Source organism: Bemisia tabaci, chromosome 7 (genome assembly GCF_918797505.1).
Source record: "Bemisia tabaci chromosome 7, PGI_BMITA_v3".
NCBI lineage: Eukaryota > Metazoa > Arthropoda > Insecta > Hemiptera > Aleyrodidae > Bemisia > Bemisia tabaci.
This window is the reverse complement of record NC_092799.1, coordinates 6,984,400-7,001,178: the sequence shown is the minus strand read 5'-3', so window position 1 is coordinate 7,001,178 and position 16,779 is coordinate 6,984,400. Positions and strand designations below refer to the sequence as shown.

General features: G+C 39.2%; 1 protein-coding gene across 1 annotated transcript in view; it reads right to left on the bottom strand.

Annotated features, from left to right (window-relative positions):
• The window catches only part of Rab3GAP1 (RAB3 GTPase activating protein subunit 1), a 217,164-nt gene that overhangs the window by 4,222 nt on the left and 196,163 nt on the right, over positions 1 to 16,779 (bottom strand). Inside the window, exons 11-15 of the mRNA XM_072303011.1 lie at positions 9,333 to 9,547; positions 7,144 to 7,281; positions 4,546 to 4,645; positions 3,209 to 3,546; positions 1,438 to 1,668 (exon numbers count right to left, since the gene is read on the bottom strand). Coding sequence (XP_072159112.1) covers positions 1,438 to 1,668; positions 3,209 to 3,546; positions 4,546 to 4,645; positions 7,144 to 7,281; positions 9,333 to 9,547 — 1,022 coding nt within the window. The remainder of the gene's footprint in view (positions 1 to 1,437; positions 1,669 to 3,208; positions 3,547 to 4,545; positions 4,646 to 7,143; positions 7,282 to 9,332; positions 9,548 to 16,779) is intronic.

Below are 16,779 nucleotides of genomic sequence, written 5' to 3'. Positions count from 1 at the left end.
AAGACTCTCCGCAACTTAATCTCAAGTGGCACGGATTGCAATAAGTTGCAACTACATGGTAAAATTAAAACTATTGCTACTGCATAGGAGTGTTGTGTATCTGTAATGCCTATCTACTGACTGAAGGACCATTTTTTATCGAATTTTGTCGCAATAAACTTTAAATAAGTTGCAAGTCTTCATTGAACTTGAAGTTTACTATCTTTCCAGTACACAGAGCTCATCTTATTGATAATTTGAAACAGATATTTATTGACAAAATGATGTAAAAATATTGTAATCATATGATAAAAAAAAATCAATTGTATTGCATTTAAGGTGATTCGATGGAAGCCATATTTTGTGTCAGAACGGCATGCGAAATATCGCATCAATTGGCTCCATTTTTTCAGCGACTCATCATTTTTCTCCAATTTTGAGATCGCAATTCTGTTGTCAGGAGATTAAAGCACTCACTTATCAATTTTAACAAAGAAAATCAAAGTAATAAAGGCGTGGTTTTTTTAGAGGGAAAACATCGCATCCGATACTGATATGGAAACTGCACTCGAATGCAATGTTTTCCCTCTAAAAAAAACCACGCCTTTATTACGTTGAATTTCTTTGTTAAAATCGGTAAGTGAGTGCTTTAGTCTCCTGACAACAGAATTGCGATCTCAAAATTGGAGAAAAATGACGAGTAGCTGAAAAAATGGAACCAATTGATGCGATATATCGCATGCCGTTCTGACACAAAATATGGCGTCCATCGAATTACCTTAATCGCAGTTTCATTTCAATATTTTCATTGCACAGTTCTTCTTGGGTTTGCGTCCATCCCTTAGATTCTGTGCAAACATTTTTGTAATGAATCTTTGATCACACTCTAGCAACTTGCGAACGTACTTGAAAAACATTCTGGAAGTAGATGAGGTGGTTATCGGATTAATTCAAATAGTAATTTTATAAAATTGCGATTATACGGATAGATTTAACAAGTAGGTATTATAAGCATGAGCCAAAACTTACAGAAAAAACTCTGAGAGATATTTTGGTGAATTTAGAGTGACACGCGATCAAACAATGGAGGTGACAAGAAATAAATGAATTCATGATGGTACTACTTGCTTCATGAAACTCTAACTAGTCTGAGTATTAATATTCTATTTTGCCAACATCCACATTATTAACCTTCGTGGCCCCAGCGCAAACTGCATATTCATCCAGAACATTCAACACTAGAACATTTCAATTTTTCTTTGAATATTTTCTCCACCTAGATAACAATTTGAATCTATTCTGTAAGTTTCTTTTTACTATGAGGAAAGTCATGGAAAAATTGATGCAGACAATTTCTACTGAAAATGAATGATTAGGCATAAATACATGCCAGTCTCTCTCTTTCAAATGATACAAGTTAAGTGACTGAAGAAAAATCAAGAAGAGCAAAATGAATACCTTATGTGCTTCCGTGAACATTGTGACAATTCTAGATCCGATTTCTCCTCTTGAGCCACTGGGAATGACAGTTTCCGGTTTGAAAAGCAAACTGGATAGACATTTCTTAACTTCATCTCCTGGAGGGTCCTCTTCGTTGCACGATTGGAACACATTGGGGCAAAATTTGAATTGTAGGGAGAGAGATTGTGATATGACAGTTTCAACATTTGCCATTTGGTTGACTAGGTCCTAAAGAGCAAGAAAAAGAGGAATTAGATAATACAAAATCTCCTCAAAGTAAATGATTTCTTTATTTTTTCATTTTACTTCATTTTATAAAAGAAATAATTAATACGGAAGGTTTTAGCTGACAAAAGTTTTAAGGCGTATAAAAATTTAAAGAGACAGCCTCTTTTAAATTTTTGACAACAAGTTCCTGTTTGCCTTTAATTCAAAGAAAGTTCCTTTTTGTTTTCAGGTATATCGATGACAGGCACACAAAATTACTCAATTTCTGAACTCAAACAAAACATGATTGAAAAAATACAAGTACAATACAAGTACATACAAGTGTATACAAGTACAATACAAGTACATACAAGTGTATACAAGTACATACAAGTATATTTTCATGAGAACAGCTCATTAATTTCAAAGATAAGACTTTTGGAAAAGATCATCTGAGCAGCTGAGAAACAATAATTTCCTTTTAGAGGAATCATTGCTACAGCAGAAACAAGTCAATTTACAAAATAACACTGCTTCGTCCAGTTGTATGAGTAATTAGATGTACAGAAAAAGTAGATGATTTTTTAAAAAGAATATTCTTTTTCACTTTTCGCAGAGACAGACGGTAAGAAATTTTGACACTTTTTGCACTACTACCCTGAATGCATGGTTTCAATATACAGCTACGGTGAAATCGGATATTGTAACATCATCATTCATAGCAACATTTGTCATAACAACGTAATTTGGTTGGTCCTGTGGCTGAAGTTTTATTGATTCAATGTATTTATGTATTAGTTATAACAACAACTGGCTATTAAGAGCACAAAAGGCTTGTCTCTAAAACCTTGTTATGTCTGATTTTAATTGTATTTCTAACAATACAGAATTCGCGCAAGAAATGTCATTAATTTATAAGAGAACGCTTGATAAACTAATTTCACATAATTTTGCACAATTTTTGGGGGATTTCGGAGAGAAATTCATTTCAAAGTGAAAAATATTATCTCTTTATGATATCATAGGGCACTTATAAACATTTGTATACTTGTACTATGGTAGATAAGATATTCCTATCATAATACCTTCATTCCTCCAAGAATTGCTCGATTCAGATGTTGAGGATACTACTGTACTCACTTCATTCACGATCAGTACTTTCTATAAAGAAAATTGATCAAATTTCAAACACCTGCAAGTCCTCCTTCTAAATGTGGATTTTGGAATACAAGATAAAAACCAAAAATAATGTGGATTGCATTTTGCAAAAAAGAACCAAGAGGGCTCCAATGTCGCTAAGATCATGCAACTTTTTTTACCGTGCAAATATAAACTGATTATCTTGACAAGTTTTATCTTGACTCCAAATAAACTATAAATTCAAGATGAAAGTTACCGTTGCAAATTTAATTTTTTTCATGATTTCAGTAATTTCATTGCAGCCACATAAAATGCACAGTCCTGGCAACATTGGAATGCCCTTGGTACCTTTTTGCAAAATGCAATCCATGTAGGATGGGATAGAAAAACTGGGGTAGACTGCTGAAAGATAGAAAAATACCTGATATCTTTTCAAATCAACATTTCCACTTCTAGACAGAGCAACTGCTTTTTTTGAGACACCACGCAAACTGGTATTGAGCTCTTCGATATGGCTTTTTTTGGAGTGTGCCAGAAGTTGCGACAAGGCAACATGAGAGAGGGTTGGTAGTAGAAGTTGAGCAAAATTTGCGAGAGGTCGAGAGTCCAGGATGTGCGAATCCAGAAAGTGCAGCACTTTCTCAGCCTCTCTCGCATCATCGAAGAGTTGCTTCTGTCTTCTTGCAGGAATTGCTTTTGCTGTTTGCCACACTTCCAGCCAAGTGTTGCCGGGCAGTTGCATCCGTGCGCTTAGTTGACCTGGAAAAAATTGGAATCGGATGATATTGCCTTTCATTTAAAACTGACTCTTGGGACCTTATAAAAATAAAAAGCTGACAAAATTGGAAGACATGCATATTTTCCCCCAACACAAAAAGGCTTTTAGAGTGAGGAATTCTGGACAGTGAGGAGAGGACTGAAGGAGAGGCATGTTGTCACCGGAACACACAACTCAGAGGAACTTGACCACACTGCAACAGTATACAGTTATAAATTATTTAGCTTTTCAAAAACGGTTGCTTTTACTTTATTTTTTTGTGAATATGTATCTCAATTTTACCTCGAGTTTCCAACAATTTTACCACCTTTTTGACCTTGGTTCCATTGATAATACAGAAAATTGCGCACTCACAGGAGGGAATTTTAATAAATTCATCATTTTTCTACATTGTGGTTTACTGATTACAAAAAGAGTTACAATTTTTTACTTTAAAAAAGCCCTGCCGACTGCTGAGCACTAATAAATGAGCTTTGGAGCATGTCACTTGATGTTTTACTCTCGGAAGGTAACGAAAATCAAAAAGAAAATCAAAATCAACAAAGCAAAAGGTCCGTAAAAAAAATTGGCCTCTAAAAATGGTTCGTAAATTTCGAAGCAGTCATCGAACGTTTTGTAATGGCGCGGAAAGGATGGATGAACATAAGCGGCGAGCTCTACCAAAGCGAATGAGGCATCATGCACGAAATGTTGCATCTTGATTAAATGAAGGAACTTTATACTCGAATTCTAACGGTTGAGAGGGCGATACCAGGTGCGTCATTGATCACGAGCCACTGATAGTGCACTCTGGCCGTATTTTCGTTCCGGATCGGGTAAAGTAGAGCTTCAACATACAAATTGTGCAGGCAAAAACTTTTATGCTTTCTTTCTTGCATCTGAGGTTCCAGAGCAAAAAAAAAATGCATTTGCTAGAATGAAATGTTTATTGCAAATGCTGTGCTTTAAATTTCAATTGCTAAGAATTGAGAGGTGGGTACCTTTCTTTTGACCGAACTCGTCGATTTCATCGCTCTCTATCCAATCTCTTGGAGAATACCAACGTATGAAATCTTCAATCACTGCACCAGGGTTGGCTGCCTGTAAAATAACCGAGAAAAATGAATCTTGATTACGGAAAAATAATAAAAAATTGAAATCTCGGAGACCCCGGAATGGCATGCCATGCCGGCCTGCCCCCCCCCCCTTCCCTTCCACCTGAATGTGTCTGGCTCCTTTGCGGAAAACTTTAACACGGGTAGCAATTTATTTTCGCTAGATCCATGAAAAATATATGAGGCGGTAAAACAAATTTCGTGATCGTCCCGGGCAAAAATACTTAAGTCCACATGCGGAATATTTCTACTTTGTTGTTGCATATTGCACATTTTTTTAAAATTTTATCGGCACTACACAAATTATTTGATAAACTTAAAACTTTTTTGAAAACCGATTATATAGCACTTACTTTTTTATTGTTCTCTACGCACTATGGCCATTTCGAGCGGGCAGGCTGCCCATCTTCTATAAGAAAGTAAGTGCGCTGTATAATCGGTTTTCAAAAAAGTTTTAAGTTTATCAAATAATAGGAACATTTCTAGTTCTCCGAGATGGGTCGAAAAATCGGATTTTAAGATTTGCGAGAAATAAACGTTCTCTAGTGCCCGAGAAAATAAGGTGAAGGCTATTTAGTACATTTTAAACGTAAAGAGGGCGTAGCGATGCATTTTTATGCGGCAGTATTGTGCCTTGGCCATGCAATTTGGGATTTTGAACGGTTTTTTCTTAAAACTAAGTATTCTGAGCGGCAACGTCACTCCTCTGGCGTCGGGCGGTATTTTAATCTCCACGTGAGCCCTGTGCTGCGTTTAATTCTATGCTTTCCGCGGCTCATGAAGAAGCAGAAATACTCACACTTTTGCGTCATGAAAGCGACGCGACGATATCCCTCTCCCCCTCTCTGTTTTGGTTTGACGCTTTTTGCTATTTTCCTTCATCAAAAAATTTAAGTCTAACACACCTCTGAACTCACGTATCAGTTTTCCCCGGTAAAAATTGGCGATAGGAGCTGCGTTTCAAAATACCATAGAAGTTCTTATAGCCGACTGAAGAAGGCGATAGAAAATCATATAGCTGGCTGTAGAAAGTGGAAAAAATCATACGGCCGGGCTACACGAAGCGATAAAAAATTATACAGCCGGGCTATAGTTCCAATCGCCGGGCTTTACACTTTATCGCCTGGCTGTTGCTTTCTCGCCATCGGCTATAAAAGGCTATAAGAAATTGTGTAGAAATTCGTGTGCTTTGTAAATCCTTTTATATTTTCCTTTAGTACATATTTTTTTTCATCAATTAAAATGAGAATCATCCATACAGAGTGTGCAAACATTTCAAAGTCATGAGCTGAAAAACGCTGACTCCACGAGACTAAATATTAGAGCCTAACACAAAGCGGAACGGCGGTGCACTGGCGCCTTCAAACCTAACAGGGATACTTCACGCATTGCGCAATGCGTGAAGTATCCCTGTTAGGTTTGAAGGCGCCAAAGCGCGTTTTGCGCTGGCTGCCCGCCCGCCGCGCCGCGCCGCAGCGTACCACGGCGCTTGAAGCAACTATTTCACACCAGAGGTATTGCACAGTATCATACGAAACTGAAGGCGCTCTAATATGTTTGTAATGGCAGGCATTCAGGCATCCATCAAAAGTACGGAGCTTTCCTCCCAAAATAAATCAAGATCCTACGGCCCAAAAAGAGAGCAGTGGTCCAAAAACTCACTAAGTCCTAGCATCCGTAATTAGTAACGTTTAGCATACACTTTATCGCCTGGCTGTTGCTTAGTCGCCATCGGCTAAAAAAGGCTATAAGAAATTGTGTTGCCGGCTATGGAAGCTATTGGAAATCTTACAGCCGGCTGTAGGTATTTTGGAACACAGATTCTACTGCCAATTTTTACCAGGGTTGATTTGACAAAAACAGTCAAACCTAGAGGTCCATTTACAAAATGGACTCAACTGCGCAGTTATCAACTAGTATTTCTGGCTTATATGTAAAGGCACCTATCCGCACAGGGAGACTAGAGAAACAGGTCAACGATGAAACAACCGGACCACGTATTTTGTTTTGCTGTGCTTATAAATCCGACTTTGTTCGTACTTTGATCTGGTAAGTCTGAGAGTTTGAAGCAAAAATATTCACAACATTTTTCAAAAATAGATATTTTCAAAGGAAACATTTGGCAACTTTTGAATGCGTATTAGTCTGAGAGTTTGAAGCAAAAATATTCACAAAATTCTTCAAAAATAGATATTTTCAAAGAAAACATTTGGCAACTTTTGAATGCGTATAAGTCTGAGAGTTTGAAGCAAAAATATTCACAACATTCTCCATAAATAAATATTTTCAAGGAAGAAATTTGGTAACTTTTAAATGCGTATACAGCGTTTTTACTTAGTACGGGAGAGATGCTCCCTACCCCGAATTTGAGGATGCGCCATGGCAGGCGGGAGCGTTTTCTCACGACTTGAGTGGATAATTAGCCGGACATGACTGGTAAAGGTTCCCGTTGAGTGAGCTAATCTGGAGGAAAGTGGTGTTTACCTTAAACGCCTCCATATCCGAGAGCAGCGACGCACTCATGATCCGGGCTCGCAGTTCGGCGCCCATCTTGTCCGTTCCCAGCGCCGTCAGCAGCGCCGCGTCCTCCTCCAACTGGTCCTCCGATTTCGGGATCGGCTCCTGCATGAGAAGTTTAGAGAGAAAAGAATAAATTACAAGTCCTGTTCAGGAAGATATAGATATAGGGTTGGTAAGGGTACGATCCAATTAAAACCTGGTTGCAAAGCAGCATAAGTTTACGCTATTTTCAGGTTCAAAGTTTATTAATCGTACAGAGTAAAAATTGTAAAATTGAACGTATTGAAGTGACCGACAGATTTCTGAAATTAAAGAAAAAAAAAAAGAAAAATAAAGCCACTAGACGCATCCAAGCACCATTATTTCCATAAGAACCGTGTCAGTGCTGCGGTTCACACGAGCTTAAGGCGTGGGTCTAATAATCCATCCTAAAAAGAATCAGGCAAGAACCTGAAAAAAGAAGAAAGAACGAGTATCAACACAGCTGACGACAAGAGAGACGTATTCGGGCCTTCTTTTTAACTTTTCTCCCGAATCTGAACGACACCTCATTGGAAGGATATTGCAGGGCGTTGAGAAGTTGAGAACTCACGCTTCGCGTCATCGCGCCTTCAATTTTTCAAATGCAGCACGGACGTCCATCAAGTACGAATAGTTGTATCTCTGCGCCGTCGTTAACGCGCATCCTTTCCCTCCCTCTATTTCCATGTTGTGTTTGTTTCCGTTTGTCTTATTTGTAATGTTGCTTTAAACTAGAGCAAGGCATTGCGAGTTCACGACTCACGCCATCGCGTCTTACATTTTTCATATGCAATGTGGACATCCATCTTGCGAGAATAGTTGTATCGCGTTTACACTTTATATGTCTCTTACTTTTGAATTTCGAAATAAATTAAGGTTAAGATTGCCCGAGATATGCTATGATATGTCCAAATCAATAGTCATTTTGAAAAGAAAGAAATATGTTTAAAGATCTCTCAAGAAGGTCTATAAAGCGTGCGTATGTCTAAAAATCGAACCGGCTATCGCTTCTACGAAAGTTACACATAGAGAATGAAGGAAGGGGATGATAAAGCGCCTGTGTATCAACAAAAAGGTGACAATTTCACAAAAAAGGGTTTACGCTTCAGAATGTAGTTCTTGGACCTTTGTTCACCACAATGCGTAAAAGCACCTCTCTTCACTCCTAACTCTCAATTCTTCCGTTCATTTAAATAATTTTCCGCATATATTCTCGGTCGTAATTTTTTTCTTCTTAAGAAGAAAAAAATTCTTCTTCTTTCTTCTTTTTTTCTCTGTAAGAGGGGCGCGTTTCCGGCGCGCAAAGGGGGCGTATCAGCCAATGGTAGATTGGCCATATGGCCAGTCCAAGCCTGTACAACGCGGAACTCTTTTTCAAATTTTTGTACATGTTTTTATCCGTCTGAAGAAGGTTTGTGCTGCCGTCCAAATTAAAAACACTATAGCACCATTCAACACTTTTCCAACTTTTTTCTAACAAAATTCTGTTCCACAAGAAACCTGACAAATATTCAGCCTTCATTTTTTCAATAAAACTCCGCCACATCATAAGGAACTAAAAATGAGCAAATGAAGTCTCGTGGCAATTGCATTTTCTTGTAATATAGCAGTATGTGCTGGGAAAAAGGAAACAATTTTGAGTGGAGTTACGGCATTTTTGCTGTGGACAGTGGTGTGGTGTTCCCAACCGAAACGTCTTGATATAGGGTGTCTACTAAAATAGGCTTGCCAAAAAGTAGTACTTTTGCAGTACTTTTTCAGCACATTATCAAAAAAATCAGTACGTAACAGGAAAATTCAGTACTTTTTCAGTACCTCCAATTGACGAAATTCGAAAAAGTTCAAAGATTTGAATATCTATCTTAAAATGCGACAAAAATGACATATAAATGAAACAAATTCCGGACCTTCTTGTGGAATTTCCGCACTTTCTCAGTACTTCCGGACCGCCCTTAAAAAATCAGTACTATTTCCGGACTTTCCGGAAATTCCGAACTTGTAGACACCCTGTGGTAACTGTGTTACTTTTCAGCTTTGCTACCCCCAGTTGTATTTCTTACAAGTTTATGTAATCTACTCACTGGTACTTCCAGAGTATTAAATAATAAACATGCGGTTTAGTGAGTCATTACCTGTGTGACGGGGACGTAGAGGGGATCCCCGGTGGCGATGAGCTTGAGTTCCCCGTGACGGGAGAGGCGTCCCGCTGGTTGAGCCGGGCTCACTGAAACCTTGCGCCGTAGTGACCGCCGAGTCCCGGATTCACCTATGTCCGATCCTGTGTCGCACTCGAAAAACTCTTCTTCTTCCTCCTCTTCTTGCGTCTCCACCGAATCCTCAAATTCCTCTGTAAAAGATAAAGTTAAATTTAAAGATAAAGGTGAATTTTTAAGACGACTCTTGATTAAGCGCCCATGAGAATATTTGGGTGCTTTCTAGCGCACACGCAGAAAGTGTTACCCGTTTGGTCAGACAGGGTGTCTACTAAAATATAAACTGACCGAAAATCAGTACTTTCACAGTGCTTTTTGAGTACATTCCCGAGAAATTCAGTACCTCCTCAACGGAAAAATTCAGTCATTTCTAAGTACCTCCATTTGACGAAATTCGAAAAATTTCAAAAATTATAATTTCTCTCTCAGATTGCGACAAAAATGAAAAATTACGGACCTTCTGACGGAATTGCCGCACTCTTCCAGTACTTCCAGACCGCCCTTAAAAAATCAGAACTATTTCCGAACTTTCCGGAAATTCCGGACTTGCAGACACCCTGTCAGATCCCTCTGCGCTCCATACGCAGTGGAAATAATTGTATCCTGTCTTACACGGAGAAAAAAACTTCGTGCGTGGGACCCGAAGTTTAGGTCATATGGATCTCTGAAGTTTCCGGATTGAGCATCTGAACACTTTAGGTCCAGCTGTTGAGGTTTAGATCACACATCTGAAACCTCAGTTCTTACATCTGAAGTACTTCGGTTATCACATCCGAAAAATCTTCGGTTCTCACATCTGAAGTACTTCAGATTTAAGAACTGAAGTTTCAGATGTGTGATCCGAACCTCGACAGCTAGACCTACAGTGTTCAGATGCCCAATCCGAAAACCTCAGAGATCCATATGACCTAAACTTCGGGTCCCGCGCACGAGGTTTTTTTCTCCGTGTATGTAATGACTTAAGACGCGGTATTTTCACGCCCGATTTTGCCACCCGAATTTCGGGGGCTCCACGCCACCGCTCGATGGGGAAGATTGATGGGCCGGTGGTCTTTGAGCCTTCTCTCCTACTTATCGCGATGACTTTCTCGCACAAGTCAGTCGAGGATGATGAATAACGGAGACATCGTCGCGCGTCGGGCACCCGAATGATCAGAGATCAAGTCACTCGCTCGGTCAAAAAACAAAAAAAAATCGATGTAGGAAGAGAAATCGGAGCTATTCGCAGCGAATTTTCGCAGGAGTCGAGAGCATGTTGCATACGCTCCTGTTTCCTGTTCTCCTCTCGCAGGATTAAGAGATGTAAGTCATTAATCCTGTCTCGAATCGTGAAATAGACGACGTCATCAGAATCAGTCTAACTACTTCAAGCGTTGTCTAGTTTCCTTTCATGCTATTATTTTTTACCAAGAAACTGATCATAGTTCATCTGGAGTTTTCCTTCGATTTCACCGCGAAGCAACAAGCATACCAGGGAACGCGCAAATTCATAACCATCCATGACCACGCACCGTCCGCAAAGCGTGCTGATTGTTAAAATCTCTGGACACATCAATAGACAAAAAAGTCAAAGAGTAAATGGAGAAATCCTATTCTATTGGTGAAAGCGGGTGGTTGAAATGGACAAAGGAGGTAAGTGATGGTAACTCATGGCAATTTACAAGAGACCCTGAAGTTGGATTGCATTTTGCAAAAAGGAACTAAGAGCATTTCAATGTTTTACTCTCGATAAACTATAAATTCAAGACGGAAGCTACCTTAGTGAGGTCTGTGCAAAAACGGCAAAATCCGCCCACCCTCAGATTTCAACCAAACTTCGGATTTTGATAGGCCTATATGCCAATAGTAATCCCTGAAAATTTCAGCCCCCAAAAATAATTACAAGAGGGGGGGCGGGGGGTCAAAGTTGGAAAATCGTGCAAAATTCAAACTGCTATATCTCGGCAACGGTTACAGCTTTTTGAATGCGGTTTGGACCAAAAAACGCAGAATTGTATGTAGTTTCTATTTCATGTATCGTTTGTTACAAAATTTCAACGCAACGTTGCCATTTTTGCAATTTTTTCAATTCTTATCAAATTTTGACCCCTTAAATTTGGCAACATTGTAAATAGCAAAAAACGTCATCTCGCGATTTTGACCAAAATAAGATATGTTGTTCTCAATGCAATTCCCTACAAAACAGCACAAGTCGCATACTGGGGAAACGATTGGTTCGCAAGTTACAGCTTCTCAAAGTTGCGCACCTCGAGGTTGTTGCGCGCTGCGCATGGTATTAGCGCGCCTTGCCTCGAACTACAGCGACTTATTCACGGTTTAAAAACGCTTAGACGCTTTCATATGTTCTATTCTACTGTATTTTTCATTAGAAAACGAGAAAAGGTCCACGGGTACCAAAAGAAGGGGGGGGGGAGCCGTAAATGATAGCCTTTTTTTACGCTTTTCGCAATATTTTTAACTCAAACGAGCGGAATTAGGGCTCCTTGCACCCCCCCCCCCTTTTTAACTCACGCGTTCTCTTTTCTCAGTTTTCTAAGGCAAAAATGATGTATAATTAAATGCAACATCTGAAAATAGAAAGGTGTACCCGCTTGGCGACCGAACCCAGCACCAAAAATAACAAATACACAACCAAAAATTGATGGTAATTGTTCCATGACGAAACGAAATAACATAACTATGTTTATAGTTTGGCTTACCTAAACATCTTACTCGTCATCTTCTTCCTCATCAGTTTCTACAGATGATGGTTTTCCTAGAGGGAAACATCTATTCAGAAAATCCGATGGGCCTTTAAAATTCTGTTGATATCTGCCGTATCCAAGATACCAAATGATAGCGATGATATGAGCGCATGTACCAATAGTGCGAGCACCGTTTTTGCACGTACAGTAGTTACCGATAATCGATTCTGACGAACGTTTTTTTAAATCAATTAAAATAAATATAGAATAAACTTTATTCGATTTATGGCGAGACAGCAGTTTACACTTCAAAAATTGTGATTTTTTCACTGTAAATCCGTAATTAGAAAAACTAGGCATGTAAGAGTCTTTGCACACTTGAAATTCATATTTTCCCGAGTATAAATGATCCCCGATGTAAGAGCGTGCTAATGAAAGCTGATAAGTTCCACAGAATGGTTTAAAGTCACTGCTTTCCCAGATCGGAAAATCTTGAAGATGGGCCTCTGATAATTTCTCGAAGTTCTTGTACTTCCTCACCAATGATTCACATTCGACGACCTTTTGGAGAATATTTTCTTTTTCCAAATTCGCTAACATGCAAGTAGCCACAGAAGAATCATCTTCGTCGCTGTAAAGCCTTTGGAAAAAATTATTGTGGATAGCTGCTGCGATTCGAACATCCGTGTATAGATATGGATATGATTGAGAGGGAATCACCGAACGCAAGTACTTAAACCGCTTTAAACTACTATTTACAACCTCTACAACCCACCGCTGCTTTGTACAAACTCGACTCTGGTTAGCTTCTAAGTAGTGAGCTGAGAATTATCCCTTTTTAGGCAAGGGATCGTTACTTTGAATCCTAGTGCTTCAAGGTCATCTTTTACTCGCTCAAAACCACGATCTAAAATAAAGATATCACCTGGCTTGAAGAGTTTCTTAAAAAAGTCAGTCTTTATAATGTTTTTCAAAATATCTGCATCGGAGACATTTCCTGCATACAATTCATCAGGACCTAGTACTTCAAGAATCAACCCATTTGTTGTTGTCACTATCATGGGTTTTACATAATTTCTCTTTTTTTGGCCCCCGAAAGTCTGACGCTGAAACCTAAAGTTTAAACTTTTATGTAAAAACAAATAAGTACCGTCCCAAATAGTGATTAAAGTGTCATCTCCTTCCTTCACACAATTTAAAACACGAGATATATTAGATTGTTCGGCTCGAATTTGTTCGCGCAAAAAATTCCCTAAGTACACCGGTACAAAACTATCGTTTAAATGTTGCCTGCATTCAGTAATTTTACGGCTAACTGTGCTTCGTGATATGTTTAAAATTGTTGCTATTTGCTCTTGAGTAATTCCAGCGTACAAGTACATCAAATAAGCACCCAAAACACAGTCATCTTTTTCAGGTATATACTCGAGTAGAGTCTCGAACTGCAATTTATTTAGGCCGGTCCATACCTGAATGTCATGGTCGGAAAGTTTTAAAAAAAACCCTGTCGCACTATCACTTGACTTCCGGAGGATGAATTGTGGTATTTGCACGTTATTGACAATAACTCCTCAATTTCACCTGCACTAAAAGAAGAAGACTCAGAGCATTTATCAATGAAACCGGATAGAAATAAAGGATCCAAAACACCGTTTGTGAAATGATGAGCACAACACCGACTGCCCTCTCGTATAATGAACTTATACTCAAAAAAAATTGCACTTCTCAGCTGTTTGTTCAAAAAAATTAAATTACCTGAATCTAATGAATCTGAGCAATCAAAAATACATTTACGGTGAGTTTTAACGGAGGGAGACTTAAAGCCAATTGTCACTTTTTCAGGGGGTTTTCCGCGACTTCCGACGATTTCCTGAGAAATTCCGCACTACATTTAAACAAAACCACTGTCCACTTCGGCAAACTTTGTCTTTACGACTTTTTTTCTCTAACGAGACTTTACACTCAACGCATGTTTGTACATTACCACTCATCGTAAAAGAAAAATGACAGGATTTAAGAAAATAACCCGGCTCGATCGAAAGATAGAGGTCAACTAATTGATCAGTTTAAACAGGTGTTATTACAATTTGCAATGTGCATGTTATCATCGGTGTTGTGCTAATCTATCTTCACGATTGATTAAAATAATACCCATAGATCAGATAAGGATTCGCAATCTCCTAACTCCGCGGTCCATCAATGATCGCGCGCCCTATGCAGTGTAAGGTAGCCAATCCTACCAAATCGTTCAGTGTTCACAGAAAAATACAATACTGCGATATTGTCGAAAATCGATGAATCGATATAGTTTAAAAATTTTAAAAATACTTCAGAAATAGCTCCTGAAGAAAATAAGAATTTCAAGTGTGTCCATTCATGCAAATTCTACTGTTTGTGCAGGGTTCGGTCGCCAAGCGGGTACACCTTTCTATTTTCAGATGTTGCATTTAATTATACATCATTTTTGCCTTAGAAAACTGAGAAAAGAGAACGCGTGAGTTAAAAAGGGGGGGGGGTGCAAGGAGCCCTAATTCCGCTCGTTTGAGTTAAAAATATGCGAAAAGCGTAAAAAAAGGCTATCATTTACGGCTCCCTCCCCCCTTCTTTGGTACCCGTGGACCTTTTCTCGTTTTCTAATGAAAAATACAGTAGAATAGAACATATGAAAGCGTCTAAGCGTTTTTAAACCGTGAATAAGTCGCTGTAGTTCGAGGCAAGGCGCGCTAATACCATGCGCAGCGCGCAACAACCTCGAGGTGCGCAACTTTGAGAAGCTGTAACTTGCGAACCAATCGTTTCCCCAGTATGCGACTTGTGCTGTTTTGTAGGGAATTGCATTGAGAACAACATATCTTATTTTGGTCAAAATCGCGAGATGACGTTTTTTTGCTATTTACAATGTTGCCAAATTTAAGGGGTCAAAATTTGATAAGAATTGAAAAAATTGCAAAAATGGCAACGTTGCGTTGAAATTTTGTAACAAACGATACATGAAATAGAAACTACATACAATTCTGCGTTTTTTGGTCCAAACCGCATTCAAAAAGCTGTAACCGTTGCCGAGATATAGCAGTTTGAATTTTGCACGATTTTCCAACTTTGACCCCCCGCCCCCCCTCTTGTAATTATTTTTGGGGGCTGAAATTTTCAGGGATTACTATTGGCATATAGGCCTATCAAAATCCGAAGTTTGGTTGAAATCTGAGGGTGGGCGGATTTTGCCGTTTTTGCACAGACCTCTTTACTTTTTTGCATGATTTCAGTAATTGTATTGCAAAGAATAATTTGCACAATCCTAGCAACATTGGAATGCTCTTGGTTTCTTTTTTGAGAAATGCAATCTAGTTCCCCATTAGTCTATAAAATAGAACTACCCGCCTCAACCAAAAGGATCGCTATATTTTCTCTGTATAGCCTCTGTCTATAGTTTTGTCTATCAATTTCAATAATCAGCCCGCCGAGGTATTGCGGAGGAAAAAGGTATGTCCACTTTAAAGAGATCACGTGCGAAGAAACGACGCCTACAGAATGTCTACAGACTTCCCGTGCCTCACGTCCATGTCGTATTACCATGGGAAAATTGTAGGAGAAGATGAAGACTATAAATGGGATCGTTCCATTTTATCTCGATTTTCTTTAACTATCCCTTTGTCTATCAACTTCAATAATCAGCGCTCAGATGAGATATTTAGGGGCAGGCCCGCCACATCTCATCTTGGGCCCTGGTACCAGTTTTAAGGCCCGGGCCCCAAAGCACGGGGGGAGGGGTCCGAGGGGCATCCCCCGAGAAATTTTTGAATTTGTAAATCTATTCGGACGCATTTTGAAGCTTCCATGACGAAGAGATGTAATAAGAACGGAAATTTTGAAACACCGCAATGGAGATACGTGGTTTCGCACTTCAGTCGGTGCGATACGGACATCCATCAAGTTTAAATAGTTGCATCAAGTCCCCGTCACCGCCGACCAACGCGTCTGTCGATCGAATCAACTACAGGTAGTATGAGCAGGGAGTCAAAACGCCTTCAATTTTTTGAACGCAATACGGACATCCGTCGAGGTTGTATAGTTGTATCAAGGCGCCGTAGCAAACGCGTCCCATTGTTTATCGTTACAGACGAATATAAGTTGAGAGAGGAAAGTCATAATGCCTTCAATTTTATACATACATATTTTTGGGCAAAATGAGAGACGACGTTTCTCCATTTGCGACGTTGCAGACTTCCTTAGAAATTTTATTTTTTTTCGAGAAGCTGGTCAACATGAAACTTAAATTCTCCATGATTTTTCGTATTCGATAGCAGAAGATTTGGTTCAAAATTTAAAGTCGTAAATTTGGATTGTTTCTCATGGAAGAGATGAAATAAGAACGGAAATTTTGAAACACCGCAATGGAGATACGTGGTTTCGCACTTCAGTCGGTGCGATACGGACATCCATCAAGTTTAAATAGTTGCATCAAGTCCCCGTCACCGCCGACCAACGCGTCTGTCGATCGAATCAACTACAGGTAGTATGAGCAGGGAGTCAAAACGCCTTCAATTTTTTGAACGCAATACGGACATCCGTCGAGGTTGTATAGTTGTATCAAGGCGCCGTAGCAAACGCGTCCCATTGTTTATCGTTACAGACGAATATAAGTTGAGAGAGGAAAGTCATAATGCTTTCAATTTTATGCATAC